At 30.8% G+C, this 16,315-nt stretch overlaps 3 protein-coding genes across 3 annotated transcripts; 1 reads left to right on the plus strand and 2 right to left on the minus strand.

The window, feature by feature from the left end:
• Window positions 1-5,469: 5,469 nt before the first annotated feature.
• On the minus strand, window positions 5,470-6,087 carry LOC114167616 (nuclear transcription factor Y subunit C-4-like). The gene has a single exon (XM_028052724.1). The coding sequence runs from the start codon at window positions 6,006-6,008 to the stop codon at window positions 5,643-5,645; it is 366 nt and encodes a 121-aa protein (XP_027908525.1). The 5' UTR covers window positions 6,009-6,087; the 3' UTR covers window positions 5,470-5,642.
• A 1,432-nt stretch (window positions 6,088-7,519) lies between these two features.
• Window positions 7,520-12,682, plus strand: LOC114167416 (mechanosensitive ion channel protein 1, mitochondrial-like). Its single transcript, XM_028052503.1, has 7 exons — window positions 7,520-7,638; window positions 7,814-8,705; window positions 8,801-9,078; window positions 9,662-9,762; window positions 10,246-10,353; window positions 11,249-11,470; window positions 12,342-12,682. The coding sequence occupies exons 2-7, from the start codon at window positions 7,906-7,908 to the stop codon at window positions 12,453-12,455; spliced, it is 1,623 nt and encodes a 540-aa protein (XP_027908304.1). The 5' UTR covers window positions 7,520-7,638; window positions 7,814-7,905; the 3' UTR covers window positions 12,456-12,682.
• Window positions 12,683-13,158: 476 nt separating this feature from the next.
• LOC114166509 (putative UDP-rhamnose:rhamnosyltransferase 1) lies at window positions 13,159-15,091 on the minus strand. Its single transcript, XM_028051251.1, has 2 exons — window positions 14,931-15,091; window positions 13,159-14,819 (listed from the first exon to the last, which is right to left on the minus strand). The coding sequence occupies exon 2, from the start codon at window positions 14,736-14,738 to the stop codon at window positions 13,425-13,427; it is 1,314 nt and encodes a 437-aa protein (XP_027907052.1). The 5' UTR covers window positions 14,739-14,819; window positions 14,931-15,091; the 3' UTR covers window positions 13,159-13,424.
• Between the last annotated feature and the right edge of the window lie 1,224 nt (window positions 15,092-16,315).

The raw sequence follows: 16,315 nt of genomic DNA on the forward strand, positions 1-16,315 counted from the left end.
ATCCACCTTAGTTTGCATATCGTTCAGTCTATATAATAAAATATGTTAACTAAAAGAAGATGTTTTTAATATCAAGATTGAAATAAAAAAAAGGTTTTATAACTATAAAATTAAACAATTAGTTATCTATAAAATAAAGAAAAAAGAGAAAGGGAAAGTTATGGAGAGTTTATAATTGAGGAGTCCATATTTGTAAATAAGACAACTATATGTATATTCGTTATTCTCTCATTCACATACCTTTTCTGATTTTTGCATATTTATTCACATACATTTATTTAGTGATTTTGTATATATTAACTTTCAATAGAAAGTATCTATTAAAAAAAACTGTGTTACTTATAATCATATTTTACTCTAAGTTTTTAAATCGGGTAAATATTTTAATTCAGATTTAAATGTGAATTTAATTTTTCGAATTTGGAATAAGTTTAGTTTTTATTCACAGATTCAAAATTGATTATTTTAGTTTTATACTATTCTCAAATATGGTTACTTATAAATAAATTTATCCAATAACTTATCTTAATCAGTGTTTTTGTTTTCATGTTCACCACCCATTTTGGCTGCAGCATACGTGTCTTTACTAAAAAAAAATATCACAACTAAAGTATATACACTATTAATAGACAAAAAAAATGTGTCTTTATTGTTTCTTCCCACATCAAAATCTAACCATAGTAACAAAAAAACATATCCATATTATGTATTTTTGTTATAAAAAGAAGCATCATAACATTCTCCAAACTCATTTTGGAAACTCGGAAGAAAACTATGATGGAACTGTTAGTGTTTGCTTCAAAGATGGAATATTTTATATATGTTTATCTGTAACTGCTAACAGCATTGCATTTCAATCATATAACTAATCCACCACTTCAACTACTGTTACGATAATGTTTTTTTCACAATAGATTATACTCCATAAGATATCTGAAAATTTAAATTAAAAAATATAATAATCTTTTTTGTTTTCATAAATATTTATGTAAAAAATATTTTATCTTTTCTCATTTCTACGTCTTCATAAATAAGTTGTCTTAATATTAGACAGAACCTGTGAAATAAAATAATAAAATGTTATTAATATTATTTCAAAATCTAAATTTTGTAAAGATTTAGAAAATAATTAGAAAGGCAAGTGATCTCTTATATATAGAACAAAAATATTTTATCATTCAAATGTAAACGTTAAAACTTATAAATAGAAAATTTGATTACTCAAGTTTCATTTCAAAATAATCGCTTTCTCTTAAAAACTATTTATTCTTTTACTCTGATTTCTTTTTAAGTTTCTGAACTATTTGTTCATTTTTGTGAAAATTATAGTTTTCCATAGAGATCCTAATGTATAATATAATAATCCTATGCAATAAAAAATTTCAAACGAGTAAGTTTATCTTTATCTCTTTTCTTAAATTAAATTTTAGAAGTTTTGCATGCATGAGTAGAGTGATGCTCGTAGGTGACTCATTTCAATATAAGATGAGTCTTTTTGTCTTGGATTATTAAAATGTGTTTAGATTGTTTAAATGAGCTTTTTTGTGTACGAGTATTATATCTTGTGAGAATAACAATTATGAAGTTTGATAATATTTTGGGATATAAAATTTAAATTTAGAAGTGGAATGGTCATAAATTATTGAATTTTATGCATGTTTAGTGTGTTTGATTTAATTTGATATGTTGAATATCTTTGATAGTCTAATTTGTAGTCTATTGGATCAAATTAATTTAGTTTGATGTTATTTTGATTAACTATATCAATTTTGAGATAAGAAAATGAAAAGAAAGGGTTAATATGGGTCGTCTAAATTATAAAATGAAAATTGATTTATCTTTAAAGCTTTATGAATTATGTAGAATTGTTTAGAGAGTCTACCAAGTGAAATATAATTTTTTAAGATCTAGAGAGCTAAAAAAACATTATTTATTGAGCAAACCTTTAAATAAGACTCGTAATATTTTAGTTTGTTAGACAAGCCAAACTCTTGATGAACGAAATTAGTTTTATGAAAAAACTCGAAAGCTCAAAGAGATTAGTCATTTGACAAGTCAAATCTCTCTATGTGAGTCTCTCCCAATATTTGGGTCACTCAATAAGCCAAAATCTCCCCCAACGAAACTATTTTTATAAAGCCTTCTAATGGTCATTTGATAGGCAAGTGAAATTTCCACTTGAGAAGTCAAAATTCAAATGTTGTGTTAACATATTTGGTTGAACAAACATAATTTTAGCCGAATTAATTTCAACATATTTTTAATTTGTTGAGTTTGCCAAATACTAGTTAAGGAGAGAGTATTTTATGAACTTTAAAGAAATAAGGTTTTGAATGCTTTTAAATGCTAAAATTGGATTATTTGTTGTTGTTTGTTATATTTGATTAATTTATTGTACTTGGATTATATTAATGCAATTGAAAATTAATTATGATTTATTAGCTCTTAAATTGAGAAGAAGTATATATGATTGATGATATGTGATGATTTTTCATTGAGATGAGATGTATATGTGAAATGCATGATGATTTAATTTCATATATGATAGTTTGTATAATGTAAACATAATCATTTTCATATTAGTTAAGGTATAATTGTATCATATTCATAAGAGTAACACTACACTCCAATTATAAGCAAGGTTTTCATATAGGTTAAGAAATGTCCCTTTAGGTCACATTTTACAAGGATAAGGCTATATTTCAACCAGAACCATAATACTAACAATGAGCAATATTTCAAAGTTTACATCTTTTCATACCTATTTTTGGTGAAACCAAACTTATTTTAGCGAATGTGATGTAATTTTCTCCACTAGCATGTCCTATACTCTCCTAAGTACAATCACATTTATATATATATATATACACAATTTTCTAACATAATTTTTTTCTATTGGCGTGTCTCACACGTGGTTATAGATAATAGCAGAAACTTGGACAAAAAATTCAAGAGGCCAAATTAGATATTTTATATATAAATTTTTTCTCAAGTTTAGCTGATATAGATACGTTTTTTTTTCATCTTCATCACAAGTCTTTATCTTGAAAAAAAATTAATTCTTTTACTAATTATCATAATTTTTCTAATATAAATTTATCACCTTTCACATATTCAGAAAAAGATAAATTTATCATCACAAGTGGTACATAATAGACAAATTTACCACATGCAAGAGGAAAATAGATTACTTCAAAAGATAGAAAATGAACTTACTTATAAAAAGAAATTTATTGTTCCAAAATGTTCCTTAACTCTTCAATTTCACCGTGGTGCAATTTAGTTTTAAAAAGGATAAGAAGTTGAAGGTGAAAATTAAGATAGAAAGGGGAAGGTGAGAAAGAAACAGAGGTATGAAAAAGAGAGAAACCAAAGAAAGAAGAAAAAAAGTTGAGGGAATTTTTTCTAAAATTAATATAAATAATAATATATAAATAAATTTAAAAATATAAATATAATTTTATAATATATATATATATATATAAATAAAATTTAAAATATAAATAAAATTTTATAATATATATATATAAATTAAATTAGAAAACTTGGGGGAGTCGTGGCTTCCCTTAGTCACATCGAAGGTCTGTCAATGATTATAAATACACATATGTGCACATTCCACACTCATGTTGTCACAAACACACCTTTTTGGAGAACTACTGATGCAATTTTTTGTATCGCGTCTCCTATCGATAGAGGACTATCTTGATCTCATATATGAAGAACTTGAGGAGGAATCAATGCAATTCAAAGGACCATGAACTTAGAAGAACAATTTTCTTTCCAACTATTGATGTTCCATGAAGATTGGAATTTAAAGGACATCAAGATTATGATTTGGAGCACACTTGAACAATAGCTTTTAGACAAATACAAGTCTTGTAATTTTTCTTTATTTCCTTTGTTTTGTAAGCTCGTTGAGCATCTCCATTTCTATCTAATTTTATGTTCTTTATCTAATTTTCTTGTTTATATTTAATAAAAGGTTTAAAGTAACAAACGAATATAATATTTCTTGGATAGGATCATATCACCTACATTTGCAACCATAGGATGAGCCTCTCATATAATTTCCTTTACTAATATGTCGCTTACATTTGTGTAAGAAAAAACACACCTTTATGAGCTAATCTCTAAAACAATTTTATCTATTAATACACATATCAATGGTGTGCGGGGTAACCATAGTCTCCAAAAAATTTTAATGCAAATATTTTGAGTAATGTGCTAATCACACTTGAGTAGATACAATTACACCTATCTTAATAAACATTTGATGCAATTTTATCTAATAAAGTATCTTCCACACTCGTTCACGTAAACACAATCACAATTTTATAGATAAATCTTTAATACACTTTTTTGTTCTAAAGTTTTCCGTTTTTATCAAATCTTGTGTTATGATATTAATATATATATATTCATGAAATAAGTATGTAAAATAATTAAACTTTTTTACAAGCTAAAATGATGTCGTGAAAAAACTAAACTGAAAGAACTTTTAATTTATAAATAAGACATAAGTTCATTTTAAGAAATATTATTTCTAACGTAATCACATTCCATATATTCCAATGAAAATAATTAATTTAGTTGTAATTTTAAAAGAATATTACCAAATATTAAATTAACCTTTATTATTAACGGCTTTTCAACTTTTCTTATTATACATTAATACAAAAATACTTATAACATTTAATATAATCAATAATAAAAATACATATAAAATTTATAGAAATCATAAATATCTTCTATAAAAATACCAATAATTGTCTTAACATTTTCTTTACGATTTTAAATATATTTTTTTTCAAGACACTAGCTAGACTCGTCCACCTATAATTCACTTTGGTTGGGAGCTTCAAATAGTAACTTAGGGGGTGGTAATAGTATAATTCTATTCTCAGACCACGAAAAGCCTACAATCTAATGAATGAAAGATTGTTCTATGTCACTTTCACTTTTCAGTACCTTTTCAACTGTTGCAACTATCTTCACCATAGCTATCAATTTGAGATTTTCTCATCCACCTCTCTATTAGTCACTACCAGAATCCCTCTCTACTTCTTCCCTAAAACCCCAATTTTCCTTCTTTACGGGAGAATCTATATTCTCTACTAATATATTAAAGAAGAAAACTTTAAATCTAACTCAACTTATTAGAAATAGATTTTAAGTTTAATTTAATCTTATAAAACCGATTTATAACTTATATATTATGAAATTGACTTATTTTTAGTCATGTGGTATTTTTAATATATTCTATGTTTATCTCGTGCGTGAGACTAAAATTTAATGGATAGTCCGTTAACGGTCCAATAGCGAGTAAAAAAACATGTTCTAAAAAATTCGTTAGGATTAGTTTTAACTTGAGACTCTGATATCATGTTAGAAAGTCTTAAACAACTCCATAAAATCGATTTGTAAAATAAAATTTGAACTCGCTTATAAAATTATAAAATTGTCTGATGTTTAATCCAGGTGAGACTTCCATATGTGTATTAAAAATCATGGCACAACTTCATTTGATTCAAGTACAGTGATGCGTAACCAACAGACACATACATGTATATTACAATAATTACATAGCCATATATAGAACTCAAATTCTGTAGCTGCTGTTGTGTTTAGGTTGCTGAAGACTAGTACAAAGTTTCTACCTCCATGGTAGTGGTGGTGACACCAGGTGAACGGGTGTCAGAATCGGAAACCAAAGTGATCAAAAAGTCAAATAGATCAGTGGCTATAACTGCAGAGGTCAAGTCCTCTTTATGCAGAGTCCTCCTTTTGCCTTGCATGGCGATGATCCAGGACCTTCTAGTAAGTTCCTCAATGAAGAGCTCACAAGCCTTGGAGAAGATAATCGGAGCCTCCCCTGATATCATTTTAACATCATCCCCTGATTTCTTCATGATCTTCTTGATCCTTGCCAAGGGCAGAGAGTGGGGTCCTGTCCTTCCAGCTACCCCTCCACACAGTAACCCTGAATATGCACCAGCTTGTCTCATATCTCTTCTTCTGGGTTAACTTCAGCTTCAATGGTCTCTGTTATACTCTTAATTGTAGCTTCAGTGTTATATATATATATATATATATATATATATATATATATATATATATATATATATATATATATATATACACCATTTTCATTGAACCTTTCGTAGCTTCACTCCATTAACATGGCCGGCCAAGCCTGCTTCAGCTCACAAATTGGTGTTTTAATAAGTAATTATGATGATGATTCTTAATTAGACTCTTTGACTGCAAGACTTTTATTCTTTTTTTTATATATTTGTTGCTTGTGTCAAGAAGCATCAGTGATCATGATGAACTCAAAAGAGCTTAAAAAATTAAACATTAAACAATATATTTTTGGACCTTAATAGTGTTATAAAGTTTTCGATATTGTATTCAACTTTTTATTTTTATATTTTCATGTTAGGTACCAACTAGTCGTGTGTTAGCTTTTAATGGAGGGAATGAGATTAAGGAAAACTGATACAGTTTGAATGATTAGGGAAGGCGAAGTGTCATATTTTATCAGTATTTAATACAGTAGGCAAAGTTAAAGTTGTTTTGTGAAAAAACAATTGAACTAATTTTATCTTAAGAAATTTTACCGACTATTTTTTTTTTTTTTTTGCAAACTTATGAAGTGAATTATTTTAATTGATATGTAAAAGTTTTCGCAATAAATTTTAAAATATGATAAAAAAATTCCGAATTCATAAGTCTGAGAAGAGCAACTAAAAGCATTTTTATATAATTTCTATTAGAAGAAACATAAAAACGACTAAAAACACTTTTCTAGATTTCAAAATCAAGAAATTCATTCTTCCTTTTATCATATTTGACTTGAACAATGAAATTTTAATTTTTTTTATTCTCTTAATGTGTTCATTGCCTTCCTTTAAAACAAGTTCATTACCTTTTTTTTCTTCCTTTAAAAATTAGACAAAATCCATAAAAATTACATAAAAAATAATTCAAGACAATTATTTTAATCATTTCCAAATCTTAATTTAATATCATTTTATTTTACAGTTTGCTAAAAAATATCCTCATAGTTTTGATTAGTTATTATATATTTTTTAAAATGTTGGTTAAATATACCTTTTTTATTTAAATATAATTTTAAAAGACCAATAGACTACCTCCCCTATATTTTTTGTCTCTCTTAATATTGTTTACATGACTTTAAATTACAGTAAATCATTAATAAATTGAAAAGTCCCTTATTTATTGAATGTTTATATATATATATATATATATATATATATATATATATATATTTTAAATCCTACTTATGCTTGATTCCTTTTAAATTTTTTAAATATTAATACAATTAAAGATTATGCATACATTATACAGATTAAAATATTAGTAATAGAAAATGTTAGTCATGAAAATAAACGCTCACACTTTTCTCCTCAAATTTTCTATAAAATAAGATTTAATTGTTTTACCCTCTCGAATTTTCTGTCCAAACTTGCTGTGAGCAAAATTATTATTTCTTTTCTGTTTTTTTTATTTATTTATTAATTTATTGGGTTGTTAACTTGTCTTTCTTTCCAAGGCAAGTAAAAGAAGATTCTCTTCCTTCCCAAACGGAAATCGATTCAGTGCGAAACGGAAGTAAGACCTTGTTTATTTCACTCTCTGCTAATTTATTTTCACTGTTTTTTCTGATTACAAATACTCTATGCTTAGGGTTTATCAATTAATTCTATTACTGTGAATTGTTTATGCCAAATTTTACTCAACTAATTATGTTCTGATTGTATTGTGATTATTGTTCTCGAATTCGCAGATTGACTCGTTACTGAATTATTTGGTTGATATTGTTCCATACAATGCCATCGCTGTTTACTTTCAAATGTTGAGTTGTTAGTTTGTTCAACAATGGCAGCTGTTAGGTCTTCCTCTGTAAGACGTATAGGAATCACAATCAATGCTTCTTTCAGTACGGAATTAGTTCAGCACCGTCACTATCACCATAGTGTGTGTGTGAACCTTGCAAGGTTGCCGAGTGATTCACCGAGTCATCCTTATTACAAAAGAGAGTTACAATCTGCTAAGAATCAGTTTAGTAATTTGGCTTCTGAATCCTTTGGAAGTAGACACCAATTTGGTACTAGAACCAATGTATCGTTTAATCCTAGATTCTCTAGCTATTGTTTTGGGAGTGCCCTTCCTTTTGCTTCTGCGAACCACGTGTTGAATCGCCGATTTTATTCGTCGACGGTGGGAGGTGATAAAGGAAGTCGAGATGCTGGTACAGAAGTCTCTGCTGGTTCTGGTGTGAGTGACATGAATGCCACTGGTGATTCTGTTGCTGGGGGTGATTGGGCTGAGAGGATTAGAGATGTTTGGAAGAGTATGGTAGAGTCAGCATCATATGCTGGGGAAAAGGTTAAAGCAAGATCCGATGATCTCACTCCATATGCTCAGCAGTTGCTTGATTCACACCCATATTTAGGCAATGTGATTATTCCGGTTGGTGGTACTTTAACCGCTACGCTAATAGCTTGGTTCTTGATGCCTATGATTTTGAGGAAATTTCACAGATATGCAATGCAAGGTCCCGTTTCTCTATTGCCAGCAAGCATGTCTGGAGATCCAGTTCCTTATGAAAAAAGCTTTTGGGGTGCTTTGGAGGATCCTGTGCGATATTTAGTTACCTTCATGGCATTCTCACAAATGTTAGTGGGTTGTATGTATACACTCAGTCATTTTTTAAATGTGTCATTTTGTTTACTATATTTATGGTTATATGACAGCTGACTTTGATTTCCAGTGGTGTAATGGTAGCTCCAACAACTATAACCGCTGAATATCTTGCACCAGTTTGGAGGGGTGCAGTCATAGTTTCATTTGTATGGTTTTTGCATAGATGGAAAACAAATGTTTTTGCACGGACATTGTCCAGTCAAAGTTTACTTGGACTTGATAGGGACAAAGTGCTCGCTCTTGACAAAATCTCATCAATTGGTCTATTTGTGATTGGTATAATGGCTTTTGCTGAGGCTTGTGGTGTGGCCGTGCAATCTATTGTTACTGTTGGTGGTATAGGAGGTAAGTATTAAATTAAATTAAGTCTGATGAATTTAATTTTAGATTCTTAATATTTTTTGGCATCTCTGTTATCCCTGTATGTTTGTTTTTCATTAAAGTTGAGTGTTGATTGAAGCCGAAAAGTCTTGTTGATTAGATTTTGGAAAAGAAAAGTTCCTTATAAGCATAGAATTTGGTCGAAAGATGACAACCATTAACACTGTAGAAATTGGTATATTATTATCTGGTGTGGCAAGCTAAGATTGCTATACATATGCTTGATTTTATTACATTTCACAAAGGCTGATTCGTTTTTTTTTTCAATTAACAGTTGCAAAGGCACTTTATCTTTCAAAGCACACCCCATGACTTTAGAGAAGTTGCATTCTAATTTTAGGATTGTAAAACAATGAAGAAAGTCAGCAGTAGGTAAAAGAAAGAAATAGAATACACAAATGTTTCCATTTGGCAGAGCCATCAGCTATCTTGTTGATAAATGTTTTATCATGTTGCTCACTTGCTCCCCATCCTTGACAAGTTTCACTCAGTTTTTACCGATAAAACAGGGAATGGAAAACTTCATGTTTCTTTCTTTCTTATGCAGGAGTGGCTACTGCTTTTGCTGCCAAGGACATTCTTGGCAACGTGTTTAGTGGTTTATCTATGCAGTTTTCTAAGCCTTTTTCAGTTGGAGATACAATAAAAGTATGTTGATTTAGTAGTGAACATTATTGATTGGTCCTTCTATGGTATAATTTATTTTCTGAACTATGGTCTCTTTCACTTGAATGCCCTCTGTACAGTTAACTTTTTAGGTGGAGTGATAATTAGTTTTTTACTTATTGCACAGTATTAAGTTAAATAGTCCTTCATTATTGGTGCTTTTTTTCAAATGGCCCAATACGTAGTGCACATATAGATGTAGTTAGTATGTCTAGCTTTAGTTTTTAGATTGAAATGAAACATTGGAGGGCCCAAAATAAAAATAAATTTATATGAGTGTTTTGGAGAAAAAGATACCATGAGTTTGGATTGATTAACATACTTATCATGAATTTTTATTTTTTTGGTACTGCAAAAAGCATTTCACAAAATTCGGAAATCATGAAGTGTTCATGCATCAGTGTAGGTCTTCCCCTGGTTAAGTTTCATGTTTCTTATGTGTCTGAGAAATTGTAAAAATTGCAGGCAGGCTCGATAGAGGGTCAAGTGATGGAAATGGGTCTTACTACTACGTCTTTGCTGAGTTCAGAGAAGTTTCCAGTCATTGTTCCAAACTCATTTTTTTCTAGCCAGGTGGGTCTCTAGGCTCACTTCTGCAGTCACTTAAGCAATACAGAGAAGTGGGCCCCATAATTTAAGATTAGGGAAGCCTACTCTATTGTTTCTTTCTTTCTCTAAAATGCATCTATGCAAATGACTTTATGAAAGATAAAATATGTTCTGAGAACTTGCACATTACTAATTTATCTTTGGCACTACATCATGCTATGCAACTTGTTGGAAAATTTTTGTTTGTAGTTTGACTTTCCAAGCACTAGTTTGAGCAAGCATATATATAATTCTCTTGTCTTTCATCCTGTACTTCTGTTTAAGCCGACCTTTTTGCTCCTTGGTTTGTTTTGGTTAGTTTTATATCATAATATGTGGCAAGAGAAAAAATAAATATGAATATATATCAGGGAAGAAGAAAATGCTGACATGTGCCTGTGTTTCAAACCATTTTTTTTTCTTCTTAACTTGAACATGAATTTTCTTTTATTTAATTATTCTTTTGGTCAAATAATTTTGTAATGCATTTGTATCATACCATGTGCTTCTCCTTCATGGTCAGACACTGTTGGATGTTGCCTTTAGAGTTTAGATTTGTCTAGCCATTCTTTTCATCAGTTTTTAGACTGAAGCCAAGATATTTGATTAAATCACTTGATTGCACTTGTCTTTTTAAATTTTATACTCCTCTTTGATTTTTGGGCTTGGATTTGTGTAATCGAAAACTTCTCTGGAGGATATATAAATTGATGTTCACACTTCACGTTTACATGTTTGCACTCTCACACACTATTGATACGAAGCTATACCCTAATTCTATAAGCATGTTTCATGCTTAAGCTTTTGATGTTGTGACTATGATATACTTTCATTTCCTCGTTCATTGAATGACAACCCTCTTTTCATGCTAACTTTGTAGGTTATTGTGAACAAGTCCCGTGCTGAATATCGTGCCATTATTAGCAAAATTCCTCTGCAAACTGAGGATTTAAGTAAGATTCCCCAGATATCAGATGATGTAAAAAGCATGCTCAGGTCAAATGCAAAGGTTTTCTTAGGGAAAGATGTTCCCTACTGTTTCTTATCCCGTATAGAAAGTTCATATGCAGAATTGACTCTTGGATACAACCTCAAACATATGGTACCTCACCCGTTTGAATCTCTGAATTTAACCATATTATGTTTTTTTTTCATAGTTGATGAATCCTTTTGTTCATAATTTGGAAAACTTATTCTTAAATGAAAATATATTTTAAGAAATTGACGTGCAAGCACAATCAAACACCTATAGGAAGTACTATATGGAGATGCTATAATCATCTTTTAACTTCCCTTTGCTTCATTGTGTATTGCATTTATTTTGATTGGATTTCCAACTTGTTCTACATTTATTTTGACCGTTCAAGGAATATTTAAATCATATCTCACTGCACCTAACTTTCGAACACCATACTCAGATACCTGTAAGTAGAAATAATGGTCTGGCCAACTGGCCAAGGAAACTGATTTTCTGATAGGTTTCTAAAATAGATACAGCCCCGTGATTCCAAGCAGAAGGAACTGTTACTTGTAATCTTCAAAATTAGTTGTGATTCCAAGTTTATTACTGATTACCAATTAATCCCTGGTACATAAGTAGATAGGAAGTGAGGCAGTTGCTATGTGACCGTGACCTGTGATCCAGAAAACTAGGACCTCAATTAACAATAATACAGTTTCAGTAACGTACATTTCATATCAGGATCTGAAAGGAAAATTTTATGTCTCAAATATAATACTTAGGTGACTTTTTATGCAAGGTTGCCATTTTGAAGTGGGTCTTTTTGTAAAGTTGTCTGTACGTAGTTGCGCTCTTCAACTATGGTTCAGTTTTCCTGCTTTTTATCTTTTTTTACTGTCATTTAGCGCTGTGTCATGCAATCTTTTATTACTGGGCTATGTGTTAAGTTCCGCCACATTTGTATTAACCTCTTTTCATCCTCGTATTTATCTTGTTTTTCTGCTTTCTACAGCGCAAAGATGAACTATACTCTGCTGAACAAGAAATTCTGCTTCTGGCAGTTCAGATCATTAAAAATCATGGGGTTGCTCTTGGCAGCACATGGCAAGAAATGCCTTCGAAATGATGTGCTCGGCAAGAAGACAATTTTGGAAGAAGTGGTTGCAAGACATTGTGAGCTTTAGCTTTTACTAATGCAATGCTTACAAGGAATTTGTCATTCATTCACACTGAAGCAGTTTTCCAATACTATAGTTTCCCGTGTAGTTGGTTCATTTGCCTTCAGGTTTTAATTTTGATTTACTAAAAGAGTGTGATTTTTCTCGTTGATTGAATTGTGGCATTATGTATCTACTTACGAAGGGTTTTTTTTTTTTTTTTTTTTTTTTCACAATTGAACAAGTTTCATTACACAAAAATTCATGTTTTTAAAAATTACTATATTACTTTAAAAAATAAATAATTATGTCATCTTATTAGCAATCACATCACAACTTAATTTACCATATTATTTTTCCAATATTTTTTATGTCTTTAGATATATTGTTTTGGAAATCGTTAATTCCAAAATATACATATTAGTGCATATATATATATATATATATATATATATATATATATATATATATATATATATATGTTTGACTGGTTATAAACTTTAAGACATTCATTCAATAAAATCTAATATTATCAGATCAATTAAAATTATGAAGATATATTGCAAAATTGTTAAAATAAAACAACGTTAACATTTGTCACATTTGAAAAATATTGACGCACACTGCTACATCGTACAAATAAAAGGATTAACAACCATACACAACATTTGAGGACATAAGACACAACTTCTATTATTCATTTTGAGGATATAAGGAAGTAGTGATATATAAACCATCTGAAAACGAGTGAGCTATGCCATGTGGAATCTGACTTTTGGAATACATAAAAACTACAAAGTGCTTGTTGAATTCAGAATACATATTTTTTGCTTTTATAAATAGCCTTAGAAGATAGGATTGTGTAGTTAACAAACTGTCAAACCCTAAACTCAAGAAGCCTTAATGATTCTGTTCAGCTCTGTATTTTGTTTCTGGATTCATTTCTTAAGAAACTGAACAAATTCAGCAATGTAATGATCTTGGTGCAGCTTCACGTTTCCTACAATTGTAGCAGCTTCTCCGGTATTAACTCTGATATTCTTCCCCTCCTCCAATACCATAGCTTGTTTAATAGATGTGGCAATGTCATTTCTGGTGAATGAACCATCTGCACTTCGTTTAACTTCAATGGCTAGACCCTTTTCAACCAAAAACCTTGCATTAAGAGGTTGATCTGCAATGAAGGGTAACACAACTAGGGCATGACCAAACTGCAAGCTTTCAATGGCAGAACCCCAGCCAGAGTGAAACAAAGACCCCCCAATGCATGGATGAGCCAATACTTGCTGTTGTGGTATCCATCCCATGCAAACAATTCCTCTCTCACATGTCCTTTCAATGAAACCTAAAGGTAAAGAATCTTCATCATTGCTTGCCCAACTTGGTTTTCTGAGTGCCCATAAAAATGGCAATCCAGAATCCTCAACTCCATGAGCTATCTCAAAAACTTGATCCTTGCTCAGCTTGCACTCACTGCCAAACCCTACAAATAAAACTGATCTGCTTGCTTGTTTATCAAGCCACTCAAAAGTCTCACCCCTAACCCCTTCAACATTTCCTCTCTCTACAGGTAACAAACCTATGGGAATCACAGGCTTCCCAACTAGTTTCTGAAATGCATTCAAATATTCTCCTTCAATCTCATAGCAACTACGAAATATTATAGCTTTGGAGGCACTGAATACCTTTTCAAGTCTTTCCAAGTCCCCTATCCCTGAAGCATTTTCCTTTTCCTCGTAGTGATTAGCACAAAAACCACTTGCCTCATGTCGAGAAATGGGAGCTTTTCTTGTGCCTGGTGGTCCCAAGCATGCTATTGTAAAAGCCGAGAAAGCGGAAAAGAAGATTAACTTCACCTGAAGCTCTTGAGCAATGTCTGTGATCCAGTGCGGACAAAAGTCACAAATTATCCAATCTGGTAACTGATTGGCCACAAATTGCTTCACAGCATGTTGAAGCTTATCATATGCCAACTTTAAGTACTGAATTTTTTCAAATGGAACGTCCACTGTGGCCTCAGCACCTTCTGGCAAGAGCTCTTTATCCAATGATGGCAAAGGAAGTTGCACCAGATCAATCAAATGAGTTAAAGTTGAAGGAAGTTTAGGAAGCCTCTCAATGTTTTTGGGCGTTGATATGAAGGAGACATGAACACCAGCTTTGGCTAAGGCTATGGAAAGTTGGAAAAATGGGATCAAGTGGCCAAAGGCAGACCATGGCAGCATCACCACATGAATTGTATTCTCGGCCATTTCATTCGTCTGCTTTCTGCATATGCTCTTATTGCTTTTTTCAAATACTCTCGTACATTTTCAAGATTGTTTTCACAATGTCTGCAACATAAAAGAAGAAAACATCAATAATGCTGGTCATTTTAAGAAGAAAAGTTTCTCTTAAAATTTTGCTCTTCATACTGCATAAAGAGGAGGAGGATGAAAATTTACCAGTGAATGTGATGTTCTGAGGAATTTCCTTCACACACATGCCTCACCATTAAATTTTGTGCCCTCTGTGTTCTTCTCACACTACCATGTTGAATCACATTTTCTACATTATTTTCTCACTGCGTAAAAGGTACACCAAGGAAATAAAAGGAAGAAACACTGTAAAAGAGAAAAGATACCAGAAACAGAGAGAGCAGAGCCCTGTATATACACCACAAAGGCAAATAACAGAGAGAGACACGTGTAAACATGCAGAGAGACACGTGTAAACATGCAGAGAGACGCGTGTAAACATGCCGAGAGACACGTGTAAACATGAAGTTCATTCGTTTACGTAATATACACTGTTATTTTGATTATTTTGATGAAGAAACTTTCCTATTTATAGATGAAAATTAAAAGTGATGAATGCTTGGGAAAAGAAGTGATGCAGAGCGTGGGAGCATGAAAACTGTAATGAAAGAAGACGTGCATGCAGCAAAAACCTAAACATATAAACAACCATTTCTCTCTCTCTTTTTCCTGTTCTTGATAATTTTCTCTATCATCTTATTATGAATTTAATTAATCTCATTTGTTTTTGTTTCCCTTTTGTGTCCACCAAACAGCAATAGAAAGATCAACTCCATGAAGTCCTCATGGCAAAAGTTGTAACAAAATCTAGAAAATAATTTCATGATAAACTTCTTCTGTACAACCTTATACAAAACATAAAAACTAAAATATAAAATAAAAACTTTCCAACAGCCTGAAACCATATCAAAATTAAATAATCTCCTTTTTTCGATAAAGATAAATGTTTCTCATCATTACTTTAGCTTTTTCATCTTCATCATCATTTGTGTTGGGAACTTCTTTATCATCTCGAGAAATCTTGTATCTGAATCTTGTAGTGCAGCTTATGTCACAGTTCCCTGAAGCATCATTCAAGAAAAACTAAGAGCAGATCAAATTTTTATGTTTGTGCAATTTGATTTTATGGCAAAACCCTCTTCAAGGTACCTATGTGACAAATTTATATGGCCTTAGTACAGTGTGTAACCAAAAGGGTTATCTTTTTGCATGATTATTCCTTTCAAAAATCCACTCTTTGGTTGTTCTTTAGCAGAAACAACAGCAATAAGACGCAGAACATTTTAACATTGCAACTGTTCGAACCAAAATAATGAGGAGACAATAACAGAGTTAGCTGCTATTCCAGCATCACTCAGTTACTCAATATCAGTCTTGTTCTTCCAAATTAAATTTATAAATATGGTAATTTTTTATATAATAGTAATTACTTTTTTTTAAATGCTGAAAAAAAAAATCAAATTTTTTTTATTGTTTATTATAATTTTTTTAATATAAATTTATTACCCCTTACTTATTTCAAAAATAATAAA

The sequence above is a fragment of the Vigna unguiculata genome, chromosome 10 (assembly GCF_004118075.2).
Source record: "Vigna unguiculata cultivar IT97K-499-35 chromosome 10, ASM411807v1, whole genome shotgun sequence".
NCBI classification, from domain to species: Eukaryota; Viridiplantae; Streptophyta; class Magnoliopsida; order Fabales; family Fabaceae; genus Vigna; species Vigna unguiculata.

Bases quoted from the DNA above. Each gene is read 5' to 3' on its own strand.
- LOC114166509 (XM_028051251.1), bottom strand. From the start codon at position 14,738: ATGGCCGAGAATACAATTCATGTGGTGATGCTGCCATGGTCTGCCTTT.
- LOC114167616 (XM_028052724.1), bottom strand. From the start codon at position 6,008: ATGAGACAAGCTGGTGCATATTCAGGGTTACTGTGTGGAGGGGTAGCT.
- LOC114167416 (XM_028052503.1), top strand. From the start codon at position 7,906: ATGGCAGCTGTTAGGTCTTCCTCTGTAAGACGTATAGGAATCACAATC. The intron at 9,079-9,661 runs GTAAGTATTAAA...TTTCTTATGCAG, and splicing joins TACTGTTGGTGGTATAGGAG to GAGTGGCTACTGCTTTTGCT. The intron at 9,763-10,245 runs GTATGTTGATTT...TAAAAATTGCAG, and splicing joins CAGTTGGAGATACAATAAAA to GCAGGCTCGATAGAGGGTCA.